At 38.6% G+C, this 14,981-nt stretch overlaps 5 protein-coding genes across 6 annotated transcripts; 2 read left to right on the top strand and 3 right to left on the bottom strand.

The window, feature by feature from the left end:
* Positions 1–648: 648 nt before the first annotated feature.
* On the bottom strand, positions 649–1,597 carry LOC117790843 (methyltransferase-like protein 23). The gene is made up of 2 exons (XM_034630451.1): positions 1,365–1,597; positions 649–1,305 (listed from the first exon to the last, which is right to left on the bottom strand). The coding sequence occupies exons 1-2, from the start codon at positions 1,500–1,502 to the stop codon at positions 688–690; spliced, it is 756 nt and encodes a 251-aa protein (XP_034486342.1). The 5' UTR covers positions 1,503–1,597; the 3' UTR covers positions 649–687.
* A 479-nt stretch (positions 1,598–2,076) lies between these two features.
* LOC117790816 (inhibitor of nuclear factor kappa-B kinase subunit beta) lies at positions 2,077–5,425 on the top strand. The gene is made up of 6 exons (XM_034630407.1): positions 2,077–2,283; positions 2,795–3,058; positions 3,119–4,317; positions 4,380–4,561; positions 4,628–5,038; positions 5,102–5,425. Exons 1-6 carry the CDS (start codon positions 2,172–2,174, stop codon positions 5,133–5,135), a joined length of 2,202 nt encoding a protein of 733 aa, XP_034486298.1. The 5' UTR covers positions 2,077–2,171; the 3' UTR covers positions 5,136–5,425.
* Positions 5,426–6,091: 666 nt separating this feature from the next.
* LOC117790842 (protein takeout) lies at positions 6,092–7,067 on the top strand. Its single transcript, XM_034630450.1, has 3 exons — positions 6,092–6,237; positions 6,295–6,669; positions 6,727–7,067. Exons 1-3 carry the CDS (start codon positions 6,147–6,149, stop codon positions 7,035–7,037), a joined length of 777 nt encoding a protein of 258 aa, XP_034486341.1. The 5' UTR covers positions 6,092–6,146; the 3' UTR covers positions 7,038–7,067.
* A 36-nt stretch (positions 7,068–7,103) lies between these two features.
* On the bottom strand, positions 7,104–8,641 carry LOC117792734 (circadian clock-controlled protein). The gene is made up of 3 exons (XM_034632983.1): positions 8,515–8,641; positions 7,693–7,933; positions 7,104–7,632 (listed from the first exon to the last, which is right to left on the bottom strand). The coding sequence occupies exons 1-3, from the start codon at positions 8,639–8,641 to the stop codon at positions 7,194–7,196; spliced, it is 807 nt and encodes a 268-aa protein (XP_034488874.1). The 3' UTR covers positions 7,104–7,193.
* Positions 8,642–11,173: 2,532 nt separating this feature from the next.
* Positions 11,174–14,104, bottom strand: LOC117790828 (GATA-binding factor A). 2 transcript variants are annotated; one of them, XM_034630426.1, is made up of 3 exons: positions 13,537–14,104; positions 13,202–13,472; positions 11,174–12,325 (listed from the first exon to the last, which is right to left on the bottom strand). In XM_034630426.1, exons 1-3 carry the CDS (start codon positions 14,029–14,031, stop codon positions 11,616–11,618), a joined length of 1,476 nt encoding a protein of 491 aa, XP_034486317.1. In that variant the 5' UTR covers positions 14,032–14,104; the 3' UTR covers positions 11,174–11,615. The 2 variants fall into 2 exon arrangements, with proteins under 2 accessions (XP_034486317.1, XP_034486319.1); XM_034630428.1 differs by having other exon boundaries at positions 13,546–14,104.
* Between the last annotated feature and the right edge of the window lie 877 nt (positions 14,105–14,981).

Raw genomic sequence — 14,981 nt, 5'->3', positions numbered from 1 at the left:
GCGCTGCTTTGAGTCGCTTGCATTTTTGATCGCTAGGTGGTGCTTTATAAAATTTGGCGACGAAGCCAACGCAAATCAGCCGCTGGCTGACGTCGCCGCTGACGCCGACAGCGACGCCAACGCAAATCAGCTAATTTGTTCTGTTTGCCCTCATTGAGATTTTCCCAGGTAACATCCAAAAAGTATCTCAAGATATGACGCCACTGTTTTTATACTCTGTGCTCATTAAAAATTGATATATACATAATCGTATATATATTCTTGATCAGCATCAATAGCCCAATCGATATAGCCATGTTAGTTTGTCGGTCTGTGTGATCGCCTAGATCTCAGAGACCATAAGAGATAGGGCAACTAAATTTTGGCACACAATTTCTATAGACCCCACGCAGGTCGCGTTTGTTTTAAATTTTTGACAACGGCGGTTTTTAAGATTATTCGTATTTTTGTGGTAATTGACGTTATCTAATAGTATAATCTATTACCCCCCTGAATCGCATCAAGATCGGACAAGTAGAACGGCAGTTATGGCGATTTAATGTTTTTAAAGTAATACAACCAATTTCTTTTAAGTACTTTTATATATATTGAAATAAGTAACGGATATCCTATGTCTCGACAATAGCCTTTTCCAAATGTTTCGTTCAATAAGTCTATAAATTTATTTGTTCAAACTAATTTTTATGCTTACTCAACTATATCCCCCACTCGATCTTCGTCGATGAGCGTAATCTCTAGTAGGTGTATCGTATGCCCACCCATAAATTCCATCATATCCACACCGGAATGCTTGCCAATTTCGTCCATATTTATGCTCGATGCGTGCAGTTTCCATTTTTTAAGTAGCGCTTCAATTGACCAATCCGCGCTTCTCTCCTGGTATGTGAATATGAATTTGGCGCCCCTATTTCGTTCCAATAGAAACGCCACCGTCACGATTATATCCTCAAAAACGGTGGGATCATAGAAGCAGTCGGCTGCTATGATAAGGTCCAATGGTGGCAGTCGAAATACACTATTGAGTAAGAGGCCCCAACTTAAGCCTACCACGTCGATGTCAACTCCTGGCTGTAGTTGATTGGCCATACAGGATTTGCGTATGTGTGCCAAGGATTTGGGAAGTATACAATTATCGCTCAGAACCACCTGAGCACCGCATTTAGCAGCAAGTATTCCAGGCAGTGCAGTTCCAGCTCCCAGTTCCAGGATGCGTTTGCACACAAGAGTTTGGCGACGCTCCCATAAAAAGTGTGCGAGAACTGGGGCGCTGGGCCAGGTGTAGAATGAGTACGCGCCCTGTAGGATCTATGTTTAAACGAATATTAATAAAAATGGTAAAATCACATTTAAATTATTTTAGTTACTTCTGGTATTTTAATTTCCAAGCGCTCTGCGACTGCATCAACGTTGCAAGTGAATACAAACTTGCGCATATGTTCAGCGCTGGCTGTGATAGCCACAATTTCATTATCATCGCTGCTTCCGTTCATGTGAAAACGCATTTTTACACGAACATGCGACGAAAAATGTAGTTTTTATTTATAAATTAGACTTTTTTACAGCAGTAAGTTTTTTGTTTACAACCTGTTTGCTAGCTCAATTAGAGATGAGACAAATTAATGTGAATGAGTCACAGAAAATCGTTCAACAAATAGCAGTTACAAAGAAACTGATGATTTCAAAACGGTCGGTCACTTTATCTGGGATTCAAGGCTGCCACACTGTTGTGACTGGCTCAGAAAGATCGTAAAACGGAGAGCGACATAAATTTGTGATAAAGAATTCCTTAAAAATACAATAAAAGCCACTATACGAAAACCAATTTAATACGAAAATGGATAAAATAAAGGTGATTGATTCTATACGGGAGCTCGTCACCTCCAGGGAGGGAAATAAAAATCCAAAATTCGACGAAGTTCCAAAAAAAATTTTAAGAGTTTAGAAAAATGACCAAAAAATATCATATTGGAAAAAGACACTGAATTGAAAAATGAGCTAAATCAGTTTTCAATGTTACCAGACGTTCATTTTAACGGTTACCTTTTTTTCTGACGGATGGCAACGTCTTTCCAAAAACTAAAAAAAACTTGTGGAGCGACTCTGTCGCTATTAATAAGTTCGCCGGAATAGTTGATAGAACTCGAATTTGGATTAATTATAAAAGAATAGTCATGCCTATTAACACAATGCGTGTTGGCGACTGGCAACTATTAGGAAAACTAGGCCAAGGAGGCTTTGGCGAAGTTCAGCACTGGAAAAATCGGCTAACAAACCAGGAAATAGGTATGCGAATGTTGTGTGTACGTGCTTTCATTCAAACATATTCGCTTATGAATATATACATGAATATATATACAAATATATACACGCGCTCTAATACCAATGCAGATAATGCAAGCCAATTCCTAGAATTCGCTGATTCAATTGTTCGTTTGTTTATATTTGTTGTGTTTGAATGCTGTGCATGTGTGTCTGTGTATTTGTATGTGTTTGCTGATAAGTCAAGGGAAGTCGAAACCCTATAGATTTGAAATTGCCGCTGCCTGCGCCGCAGTATTCGCTGAGTCAGACTCAAAAAGTACTTCATCTTAATACGTAGTTGATATGAAAATTGTTTATTAATACACAAAACTATGTTGTTTATTAAGATTTTTCATACAGTCTCACAGATTGTATATTTTGTCTTTTATATTTTGATGAAATTTGGATTCTATCGGACTACTGCCTACCCTACTAAGTGTATCACAACTTCGGTTTGCCAAAGTTAACATTACTTTCTTGTTTATTTTTATAGCCACAAAACACATTAAGAATGCAGAGCAAATGGGCGCTGATCAGCAGCGTAAGCTGAAAGATCGATGGACAAAGGAATATAACTGGACACGCGAGTTCCAGCAGCTGCCCAACATTGTTGCTGGTGTTACGCTAAGCGATGAATCAGCCGATTTCATCAATAATTTAAACAGCCATCATATTTGGCAGCTTCCGGTGATTATTCTAGAGTATTGCAATGGAGGTGATCTCCGAAAGCATTTGCAACAACCTCACAATGCCAATGGTAAATATAAGCTCTTCTGCTTCAGCTTAATAGTGTATATAATGATTACATTTATTGCAGGTCTGGTGGAGTTTGAAGTGCGCGAAATTCTGAGTTGCCTTCGCCAGGCCGTTGAATTCTTACACACGATATGTTCAATATGTCATCGTGATCTAAAGCCGGATAATATTGTGATAAATCGTCTGCCCAATGGCAGCAAGCAGTACAAGCTAACAGATTTTGGACTAGCGCGCAATTCCCCAGATAAGACCATTCTCCAAAGCGTGGTGGGTACACGACATTACTATGCGCCCGAGGTGGTGGACTCCGGCAAGTACAACAGCAAAGTTGACTATTGGTCGATGGGCGTTATTGGCTACGAAGTTGCCACGGGCATGTTACCATTTATACCACACCAAACAGCCTTTAATATCCATGTGAATATTAGCAGCAAGCAGCGCAATTGCATTGCCATAACAGAGGACATAAGGGAACAAGATCGATTCCACTTTCACAAAGAAATTCCCGTGCTGCATCATCTGAGCACTCCTTTTGCTGCGGAATTTACAAAGTGGCTTACCTTGGCCCTCGATAAAGACTATACTCGACGCGGCACTCAAGTGGCAACTGATGAAGTACAAGGTGCATCAAGATCACCCATCATATTTAGTGAAATCGATCGTCTGCTTAAGATAAGGGTGCTAACTATTTTCGTTGCATTCAAATATCAACGACTGGAGTATGTTGTCACGCCAACAATGACAATGGCGGAGTTGGGCGCTCAGATAAGTAAGGATACTGAAATGCCGGTGAAATCTCTTTACTTGTTGTTTCCCACGGGCCATCCGCATCAGCGACTTACTGCAGAGACCCAGCCTATGGATCTTTATGTGGATAAATGGTGTGATACCAGCGATGAGTCTCGAAACCCCCCAGCCATGATATACGTTTTTAATATAAAAGAAGTCGAGTATTCAGCACCACAGCCTTGCATGACGGATCTCATAAAATACTGTCATAACTCAAAAGACTTCAAGCCTCCAAGCTGGGTAGTTGACCGTATAGTGTTGGACATGCATTATATGCTTACCCAGGAGCAGGAAACCATGAAAATTATGCTCTTTGGATTTAAAGAATACGCAATGATGCTCGAACACGACATTCTCAATTTTCAGCCGGCTATTAAGTCTGCAGAAGTCGACAAGGATAAGTGCTGCGGTGCTATTGAGCAATTTGTGGACTTGATTACCGCTGCGAAGGAGCAACAAAGGTTTCTAATGGTATTTGCTTTCTCCCAGATTAAACTGAATTCAAATTTTATTTTATATTATCTCTCGCTTAGTTGAATAATGATGAATTTGAAGTAAATTGGACGAGACTGGTCAATAAATGCAGAGAAATCGTCACTGTCATAGAGCAGACAATCAATCATTACGAATCATCTTTACGCAGTATCCGCGACGTAGCTTTAAAGCATAGTATTGAGATTTATAAAAGATTTGTGGATGGTGATATATACAAACTGTAAGTATATATTTAATATTCAAACTTTATAATGTAACTAGTTAATTTAAATTTATTTTCTTTCAGTACGCAATTTCGGAACAATTATCTGCGCCGTGGAGACAATTTGACGTGCTTAGAACTGGATAATATTGTAATACATTACGCTAAAACGCGACATTCCTTTCTAAATGACGAGAAAATTAGATTCTTGCGTGAGGGACTTTACCAAGCTCACAATCGTTTCAGTAAAATACCAGGTATTTTGCAAAATGCTCGGCAAGGTCTCAAAGATATTCGAGCACAATTGTTGCAGCTGCAACTACAAATGTTACCAAGTGCCATACCCATACAACAACCGCGAGTTTTTCAACTTAATGAAGCCATGAGCCAATTGCACTTTGATACCGCTTATGATCAACCGTCCACTAGTTTTGGTGCATTCGATAGTCTTTCAACCAAGAATATCATTGACCAGGCGCTGTTAACTAGTCAACTGTGGGTATACGGATCTTTGACTATTGATTTCATTTTTCCTAATTTTCCACTATCTTTTTTCAGCTTGGAAAATGCCATGGACACTGAACACTCATAGGATCGCATCTTTTCCAGATTACTGTTTGATATTGAATGAAGTCTTCATCATACCCTTTTTATACCCTGTTTCATTAAGCTCAGAGTTTTTAGTTTTTTAACGTTTTATTTTAACGAAATTTGTAATTTTATAGCTTTAAAATGGTTTTATAAAACCATTTTGGTTACGTTTGCTCATTATGTTATACGTATGTTTTTTTTTAACAGTTGCATGTTAAATGTATATGTATGTATTGCAGTATCACATTTCATTGTTCCTTTTGTTACAAAATATATACTTCTTCCACATGATTTATTTATTGATTTATTTTTCACTTGCACATCATCCAAATGGCTGTGAAATAAGATACTTTCATACCGATTGCAATTGACTAGAAAATTGAACATCTGTTTCAGTTTTTATAAGTACACATGTTTAAGGAGTTTTCGGAATTCGCAAATTAAACTGTGATTTTATATTAGAGTAGGGAACTTATTCATAATAGAATAAATAATAATAATTTTAAAATTTTAGTGTCCAACACTATTGAGTGATGTATGCGTTATGTATTTTTTTTTTATTGTATATGTATAAAAAGTTGTATGAATTCGAAAATCAAAGTGACTATATAAGCTTACGGTTTTTTAATAGTAATAAGTATTTGGCAATAAAGAAATCAAATTTATATATAAGTAGAAAGTAAATATATAAATTTTCGGTTTAAGACCGTTCTTTCGATTTAGATCGACAAATATGTCTTCCCAAAATGTATGTATTTCTATTTAGAAGCTAGAAATATTATATATGTTTTTTATATAGTAGCCAAGTTGGGTGTGAAACATCTGTATTGGTGCGGCTTTGTAAATTTGCTGAGGACTGCAATGTCATGAGAAATTGCAAGTCTGGCAGAATTCGATGCGTCAGCTTTTGGCCAAAAGCACTCGCGACGCTGAGCTATAAAAGCAATGGAACAGCAATCAGAACTCACATAATACAGTTGGAGCCAGTGAGAAACGGTAGCAACAGATCAAAATGGAGCAGAAATTGATATATACTACTTTGCTGGTTGGGATAGTGCTCCAGGCAACTCAGGTGCTGTCTGCTCCAAAAGGAAAGCCATTGCGTGAGTATTAGCTTAATTTTGATGTTTTTATCAGGTAGTGATTCATGTCATCTCTAGCCGCTTTTCTTAAGGTTTGCCAGCGTGATTCTCCCGACCTGAATTCGTGTGCCCGTGAATCCTTTGAATCGCTGAAGCCTCGTCTTATGGATGGAATCCCAGAGCTTTTTATTCCCCCCATGGAGCCGCTAATAGTGCCAGAAATTAAAATGGATCAGGACTCCGGAGCCATCTTTTTGCATTCTACGTACAAGAATGTGAAGATCACAGGCATGTCGAAACATACATTGAACGATCTGAAAATCGATCCAAGTCAATTTAAGTTTTATGTCTCGATGACGTTTCCCAAACTGCACTTGGAGTCGGAATACAACATTAAAGGCAAGATCATGATGATGCCCCTATTGGGTGACGGTCAATGTTTTGTGGATCTGAGTAAGTGGCAGGTAAAGTGATGAATTGCTCATATATTTAAGCTTGCTCTTTAATTAGCTAATATCACAATGCACACGGAGATGATTGGCGAAGAGTATACGCAGGATGGTGCCATCTTCTTGAAGATCAAAGATATCAAGGTCAAATACGATCTCCAGTCTGTGCACATGCAGCTGGATAATCTTTTTAATGGCGACAAGGCACTGGGTCAGCGTATGAACGATTTCCTCAACGAGAACTGGAAATCTTTGGCCGAGGAGGTGCGTCCGCTAATGACCAACGTCCTGGAGGATATTATGAGAGCCTCTGTTGACAAATTGTTTAAGGCCTTCAGCTACGATGAACTGCTACCCAAAATGAAGCTTTAATCATTTACAGGAATGTATTAACTAAATATTTAATCATAGTTAGCACAAGCAATTATAATACAGATATAGAAATAATAAAATAAAATAAAATAAAAATAATTGAAATTAACTCAAAATAAATAATGTATATAATACAATCTCTCACAGGAGCAGCATTCAGACAAGCCAGAGCTTGGTAGGCATCTTGGAGAAGACATTGTTCCATAAACCATGGAATATATCAGCCAGTCCCAGCTCCAGATCAGGTCGTAATTCAGCAATGACCTCATTACCGTTTTGATTCAAGAATGAGTTTATCGAAGCGGCCAAAATCTCGTTGCCATTAAACAAATTCTTCAGATGAATCCGCATTGCACCCACCTGAAAGCTAACTTTCATCTCATCAATGTGTATTATCTCATCTCCAGTTGTGGTCTCATTGTGCAGCGATATCTTTGTATAAACGGCAGTGTGCACATTCTTTAAAGCCATGGCTACATCTCCACTTCCAACCAAGGGCAACAACAGTATATTACCCTTTAGATTGTATTTGGCCCTTATACGCAGACGTGGCAATTCCAGCTCAAAGTTCAGCTGACGACGCGACAGATCCAAGCTATCACCAGATAAACCAATTACTAAATCCTAACTAAATATATGATAGTTAGTTACTTACTTAGCACGCCTGACTGTCGCATTCGAGGGTCCACGAATGACAAGATTCTGAAAGCCGCCAGACAACACTAAATTTCCACTGCCCTTCGAAACCGAAACCTGATCAATGCTCAAGGGCTCAAAGCCCTTTACGCCAATCTCTGGTATGCCGGCGGCCAGTGCCGGGAAACAGCCCTCAAATAGCTGGCGGAAGCATTTATTCTCATTGGGATTGGATCTCTTGCAGGTCTGCAGCCACGGTGCTATGAGCGGATATTAAATAATAAATATTTAAATAGGTAAGAGGACTATATTATTTTGTACATACAAGAAATAAAAATAAAATTAAAACACAAAACTACAACTCACATATACCATAATAATAATAATGGTTCTAGGCTAAAAGGTTCTTAAAAGAGCAAAGTAACGAGCAATTATTTTTCATAATATGCACATTATTTAAAGTTATTTTAAATAAATTTTTGAATAAAATACGTTTTATGAATAATATAACTTAGCAAGACTTATTATATTTGTGCAATAGTATTTGATATTAGTCAATTAAAAACTGTGGAGAAAGAAAAGTATTTCAGAATTAAGTTCATAACCTTATTTTTATAAAATTAGCTCTAAAGTTTTATAGCTACTCACTCAAGTTATTGAGTTAGATCAACGAAAACATGTTTTATAAAGAAATTTAAACCTAAGAAAAATGAAAAAATTTTGAAAAGGATGGAAAGGATTGGTACTTTCAGATATTGTAAATTTTTTTTAAAGTTTTTAATGCAATTGTACTTATTTAATATTCCTTATATTTATATAAATATTTCGGCATGTAGCTTACGTCTTTCCTGCAGAGGTGGTTTATCATTCACAATTTCGCGTGTATAGGCATCAGTATTTGGTATAAGATAAATTAAGCTGATAACACAAAAGCTGTATTGAAACATCCAGTTTGCAGTATTAAACATGTTTGGTCACAAACAAATATCCTTATTAAGACAGTTTCCTATAACTTTTAATTCCCGTTCAAAAATGTTCACAATTTTCAAAAGCTTGTCCGTTTATACCGTCCGTTGACGACGACGTTTCAAACTCAATTGCCGTGGTAGCCATCTGAAGTGTTGTACGAAACCATGACATTAGTTTTGTATCTGTTGTGTCTTGTCGGTTGTCGGTAGTCGGTTGTCTGTAGTCGGCATTCGGTTGTCGCTTGTCTGTGTTGTTTGCTCTGTTGTGTGGCCAACGGGGACCACTTTTCGTTCACTTTTTGTTTACATTTGCACTTGTACCAAAAATTCCGCAACTTGCTGCTGCAACCCCAACTGGAATCCTAGTCCAAACCCAAATCCCAATCCAAACTCAAACACACACCCGTTTACGCCAGCTTTCCAACTGTCTACTGGTCAAAATGTCGCAGAAATTATCGATACCCTACACTTGTACAGGGCGCTTAAGACAAACCTGCAACTTAAAAGTAAATCAGGCATATTTACAATTGGCCTAAAATGAATTTTAAATTATTGTGTGCTTTTCTTTAAATATTTATAATTATTGTTAACATGTGCAATAATTTGTGGCAGTCAATAAATGTGAAATTTCTTACATTTCAGGAAAACTCAGATTTTTTAAAGCTATATTTGTGAGTCATTTAAATTTAAGTAAGTTGACAGCGGTTAGCTATCGAGTTTCATGAAGAAGCCGAAAAAATCTTAACATGTAGATAAGAAAGTTGGCATGCAGCGTACTCGTTTTTTGCCTTAATCACATGAGTATTTAAACAGGCATACTTGTATGTTATTGTTTTATTTTGATATTTGGATTTTTATTTTGTTTTGACTAATACTTTCGTTCATTGCGTATACGCCACCAACTTGTTTTGTACCCATTGCGCCACACAGATACACACACACGAACACACACACACACAAATACACGCGTCATACGCCCCCTGCTGTCTTCGCAGCAACTTCACTGAAGTTGTTCACCTGTTGACTACTTCTGGTATTACGCAGACAACGGCGAAGAGAAGGGGCAGGAAAAGCAGGGCGATGTCTGTCTGTGGTTGCGGGCTTCACTGTCATGGCTGTTGCTGTGTTTTGGCTTGATTCGGTTTTGTCTTTGAGTTGTTTTGCTTTGTGCTTCATTGCCTGTCGCTTTGCTTGCCTCTGGTTTTGGTTGCAAGTCTTTTGTTATGCAGTCACTACTTCATTTGTGCCTGATCACTTTGCTTTATCTTTGCCGATGCTGAAGATAATTGATGGCGTTTAAAAAAACATTTATATGCATAATGCGTAATATTTATAATTTTCTTCTTTTTTTTCTAAATATTTTCCACTTGTTTCATTGTTGCATGTCCAGACCCAAACCCAGACCCAGGCAAGGTTGCTATTGCGACAATAGACCGGTAATCTTTTTTTAAACATTCACCATTATATCAGCATCTCTTCGTCGCTTGCGGAAATGTCCAAATTAGCTGACTGTTGTAACTATTTTTTATACCCTGATATTTCTATTTTTTTACATCTTCGTTCCATCATCTGTTGCGACTTTGACTGCCAACTGCTCTCACAAAAATTTCATTGAAAGGTTTTTTTTTATATATTATTAATTATTTTTTTGTTTGTTGTCATAATTATAGAGTAGTTTTTTTTATATTGTTTGGTTTGCAAATTACGCAATTGTCAGGCTATCTGCCTGCACTTTTGCAATGTCATACGTATTTAAGCCAAATACAACTACAGCATCAAATACTTAGCCAAAACACATGTTAAGCTCGATTGTCTCCCTTGGGTTCAATAGCTTCAGTTGGGCCCATTTAATTTGATATTTATATGCAGATCGTGTAACTAAAATTTACGTCAAAGTACCTAACCATTGTCTGATTTTTATGTCGGTCTTTTCAGACGGCATTGACCGATAAAATGCGAAAAAATATTATGAAAGGGCTATTACTTTAATGATAATTGATAACCACATTTTTCAGCAGTCTGATTAATAAAATAACTGTCTAAAATACAACTTCTTATTTTCTTTTTTATTTTCAATTAAAATCTTAACACAAAGTAGTTGTTAAATCAGATTCGCGATGTTAAAAAAAGAATTGGCTTACTTTATAAATGGACTTTTCTCTGCTACTTCATTTCTTTTTTGTCAAATTAAAGCTATACAGGGGTATTCCAAAAATGCAAAAAACAAAAGTTTTTGGATTGTTTTCGATTGGACCATATTTCTGATCATCCCTGATTAAAATGCTTTGAATATATATAATATAAAATTTGTGCAGCATACTTTTCAGTGCGCACCGCTAACTTGTCTTTTAAATTGCTACATACTTTCAGGCTTATTTTTGTTGTTACCAGGGGTGTGCCAAACATGTAAACCAACAGTAAGCCAACCAAAAATACGAATCAACTTAAAGTCCATACATTTTTGGTCGGTTCGTTGGTGTTTCTGAAATAACCATGAATAAAAGCAAAGTACGATTGAAACCATACGATTAATGTATATCTTTTCAATGAATATTTATTTAGTTCGTAATATGATTGGACTTAAGAATAACATATTCTACTAGACATATGGCTAAATGATCTATGATTGAGTGCGCTTAAAATATATTGTATGGATAATTTATGCTAATTCACAAAATAGAGAATTGCAAAAACATTTTACAATGAAAAGTTAAGAGTCTAGAGCTTAGACTAATTAGGGACTTACGTGAGCTAAATGGAACAGAAACAGAACGAAGCGATAAACAAATATTTGTACAAAACTAAAAGTATCTCGCAGTTATTTACAGGCCATAAAAACTAATTGCAACTTATGCAACTAATGTTAAACTAATTCAAAAGTCTTTTCAATACCAATCCAACGAAGCTCCAACGATGGTGTGTGTATGTGTGTGTACTTGTGTTGTGGGTAAGAGATCACAGTGCCCGACGCTGCTCAGGACGTGGCCATCAGTTTGGCGGCCTGTATGACATTGTGCTGATGATGATAGCCGGCCAATTCGCTGGTCGCTCCACCAGCCATCGCCGATGTGGCTGCTCCGCCCAATGCCCCAAACGAGCCACCAAAGTAACAGTTATTCACGTAGTCATAATTGGTGGCACTCGCCTCCGTCTTGACCCCATAAGCAGCAGCTGCGGCAGCGGCATGTATATGATGATGAGCCGCAGCTGCATGATGGCCATGGGAGCTGCCTGTGGCGGCTGCATGCAGATGATGGTGTTGGTAATGCGGTGAGGGCGTGCCGTTGCTCAGTGTGGGCGTGTCCGGGGCATTGCTGCTGTGCGTCGTATAGGCGGAGGCGGCCGAGCTGCTGCTGGGCGTGTATAGCTGCATTGCAGCGCCATGCAACTGCCTCGAACTCAACTGCGACTGCGACTGATGACTGTGCTGAGGATGCTGTGTCTGCTGTTGCTGCTGCTGTTGTTGCTGTTGTTGCTGCTGCTGTTGCTGCTGTTGCTGTTGCTGCGCGTATAGGGGAAAGCATTGCTGATGCGTCGTCGGCGGCTGTTGCAGTTGCTGCTGTTGCTGCTGGGCATGATGCTGGCTCATTAAACTGCTAGCAGCGCTGCTCGCCAGCGTGCTCTTCAAATCCGTATGCAACTTGCTCAAGCTGTGCCGTTCCAGGCTAAGCGACGGCTTCAGATCTGCAGCAAAAGAAAGAGAACATAATAAGAAACTGCAATTGATCAAGAAAATAAAATTTTCCTAGGTACTTAAAAGATTTGATCCTCTGACCAATGTGAGCCCTAAAAATATTTTTACTAAAATTCCATATTATATAATTTATTTTATTATTTAAATTTACTTGGAATATCTTGAATAACAAAATAGATTCTCAAAAATAAACAGCTTTTTTTAAATATGTTACAATACAATATATGTTGGAATAACTTAAGAAAAAAATTTTAATTGTTCCTACACTGATAAAAAAAAATGTTCCAACATATTTTCATTCTTCTATTAAGAACTTAGATTTTTTAGATTAAAATTCTTAGTATTTGTAATATGGCCTTAAAATGTTCTTATTTTAAAAACAAAATATTTAAGATGAATGTTTTTGATTTATTTCATATATATGCGAAGAACCTTAAAACAATCAGGTGTGTTCCAAAAATCTCTAGAGATTTTAAAGTGAATTGTTTTTGAAAACAACCGTTCGAAATGTTGGTGTTCCTAAAATGTTAGAGATTTAATATTTTCAAACATATTTTTTTTTGCAATTTAAAGATATTTTAATTCAATTTAAGGTGTGTTTTTTTAGAACACGACTGTATAGCTTTAAACTGTATATTATAAGTTGTATTGAGGGAGTAGAAGTGGTAGAAAAGTTTTACAGCTTGATCAGCAAATTTGGTAGCTCTGGCTCCTATATTATCTTAGATCTTAGATCTGGATTGTGACCGGAATATTAAAAATACTTAAACACCTGTTTGGGTACCGCTTAAAAACAGCAAAGCCTCGCGATATACATTTCTATAAATATATCTAACTGTTTACACATATGTCTATATGTATCTTACCATGCTCTTCCTTGCACTCTTTGATGGTCTCAGTGGTGGATCCCGAACCTGATCCTGATCCCGCTGTGGAGCTGCTGCCAGTTTTCTTGGGCTTCCGTTTGCGTGTCTGAATGCCATCCTTGCGCATGGCCAAGGGTCGATTAACGCCGTGCAGTTTGAAGTAGAGACCGCAGGCATTGCACACTGGTTCTCCATCGTTGTTGCGCCTCCAGAGTGTTGTGGTGCGTGTGCCACAGTTGGTGCAGCAGAGTCCCAGACGGCGAGTGGCAGTCTGTGGAGAGAGTGAGATGGTTAGCAAGGAGTTTGACTGGAGATTTTGGGATGCGGCTACTCACTGCACTCACCAGTCGCTTGCTGGGCTTGATCAGCGGCCTGTTCATGCCGTTCATCTTGTGATACAGTCCGCAAGCGTTGCACAGATAGTGACCTGTACCGTCGCGTCTCCAAAGTGGCGTCGAGATGGCTCCGCAGTTGACGCACTCGCGTCCCTCGCCAAACTGAAAGTCCATGGCGCTCTCGTAGGGGGAGGAACGCTGAAATCCTGTGGGATCGTAATGACTGCGCCAAGGCGCCATCATGACTGCATTCTGGGTATAAAACTGCGCCGGAAGCTGAGCATGGGCCGTTCCAAAGCTGTCCGTTGTCCAGGCATTCTGTGCAGCCGCACTGCCGAAATGCGCCGCCACGTGGTTGTACTGTCGATTGGAGGGCACATAGACGGGCGCATTGACCGCCTGCTGATGATGATACCCGGACACGCTGGCAGCGCCTCCGGCTGCGGCCAGATCCGTATATGCGGCGGCTGCCGCGGCGCTGCTGCTGTGGTACATCTTGGAGCTGGCAGCGACGGCGGCCACCTGCAACTGGACGTTGTGATAGTCGCCGCTGAACTGCGGATAATCACGGGTCGACTGCTGATCCGATGTCGACTGCAATAGAGTTGATAAATGAAAGCTACAAATTAGATAACAAATTTTCATGTGTCTTCTCTTTTTTTCCTTCTCTCTCTCGCTCTCGCTCTCCCTCTCTCTATCTTTATTTCTCTCATATTGCCACGCCCACACTGTTTGCTTGTGTTTCTCTTCTCTACCATTGGGCGACACCCCGTTGCGAGCAGCCATTTTTTCTCATTTCAATTCCTTGTTGCCTGCCTGCCTTCCTCCTCTCTTCTCCCCCTTCATCAGCAAACGACACGCAACCCGACTCTCTTTATTTATAGAACTCGTTTTCCACACTCGGCGCCCTTTTCATGCCCTTCGTCATCCCAATTGAATGGCGAGCTGCATCTTTTGTGACTCGTTTGTATCTGTATCTCTGCTCTGCTCAGCACTCTCAATTACGAGTATCTTATGGATGCGTGCGTAGGCTCCACAGTTTCTTTACAGTTTTTTAATTGTGTGTATGAAATGCATTGCGTGGGCTATCCTCATAAAGATGACCATATTCTAAGTACTATATTGGATATATATTGCTTTCCAATTCTATTAGTGTGCGACTTTTTATTATTCTCCTAAAAGGTAGCTGGGATGAATTATTCTCTTAAAATCTAGCTGGGATGAAGTACTATATTCAATAAAAGGTTATAAAATATAGCAAATATTCTAAAATATGTCTTAAAATCGAATTCAGATCAATACTAGTTTAGCACACAAAACTAGACCCAAAGAAAACTTATTTGTAATCATGCAGTAGCTTCCCTTACGTTTTCTTTCTTTGTTTAATTAAATTAGTTATTACATCCCACTTGCTCTTTATTTTCAAGCTTCTAATATCTTGATTT

Source organism: Drosophila innubila (genome assembly GCF_004354385.1).
Source record: "Drosophila innubila isolate TH190305 chromosome 3R unlocalized genomic scaffold, UK_Dinn_1.0 2_E_3R, whole genome shotgun sequence".
Classification (NCBI taxonomy): Eukaryota; Metazoa; Arthropoda; class Insecta; order Diptera; family Drosophilidae; genus Drosophila; species Drosophila innubila.
Note: the sequence above shows the minus strand (reverse complement) of the source record. Positions and strands in the feature narration are given on the sequence as shown.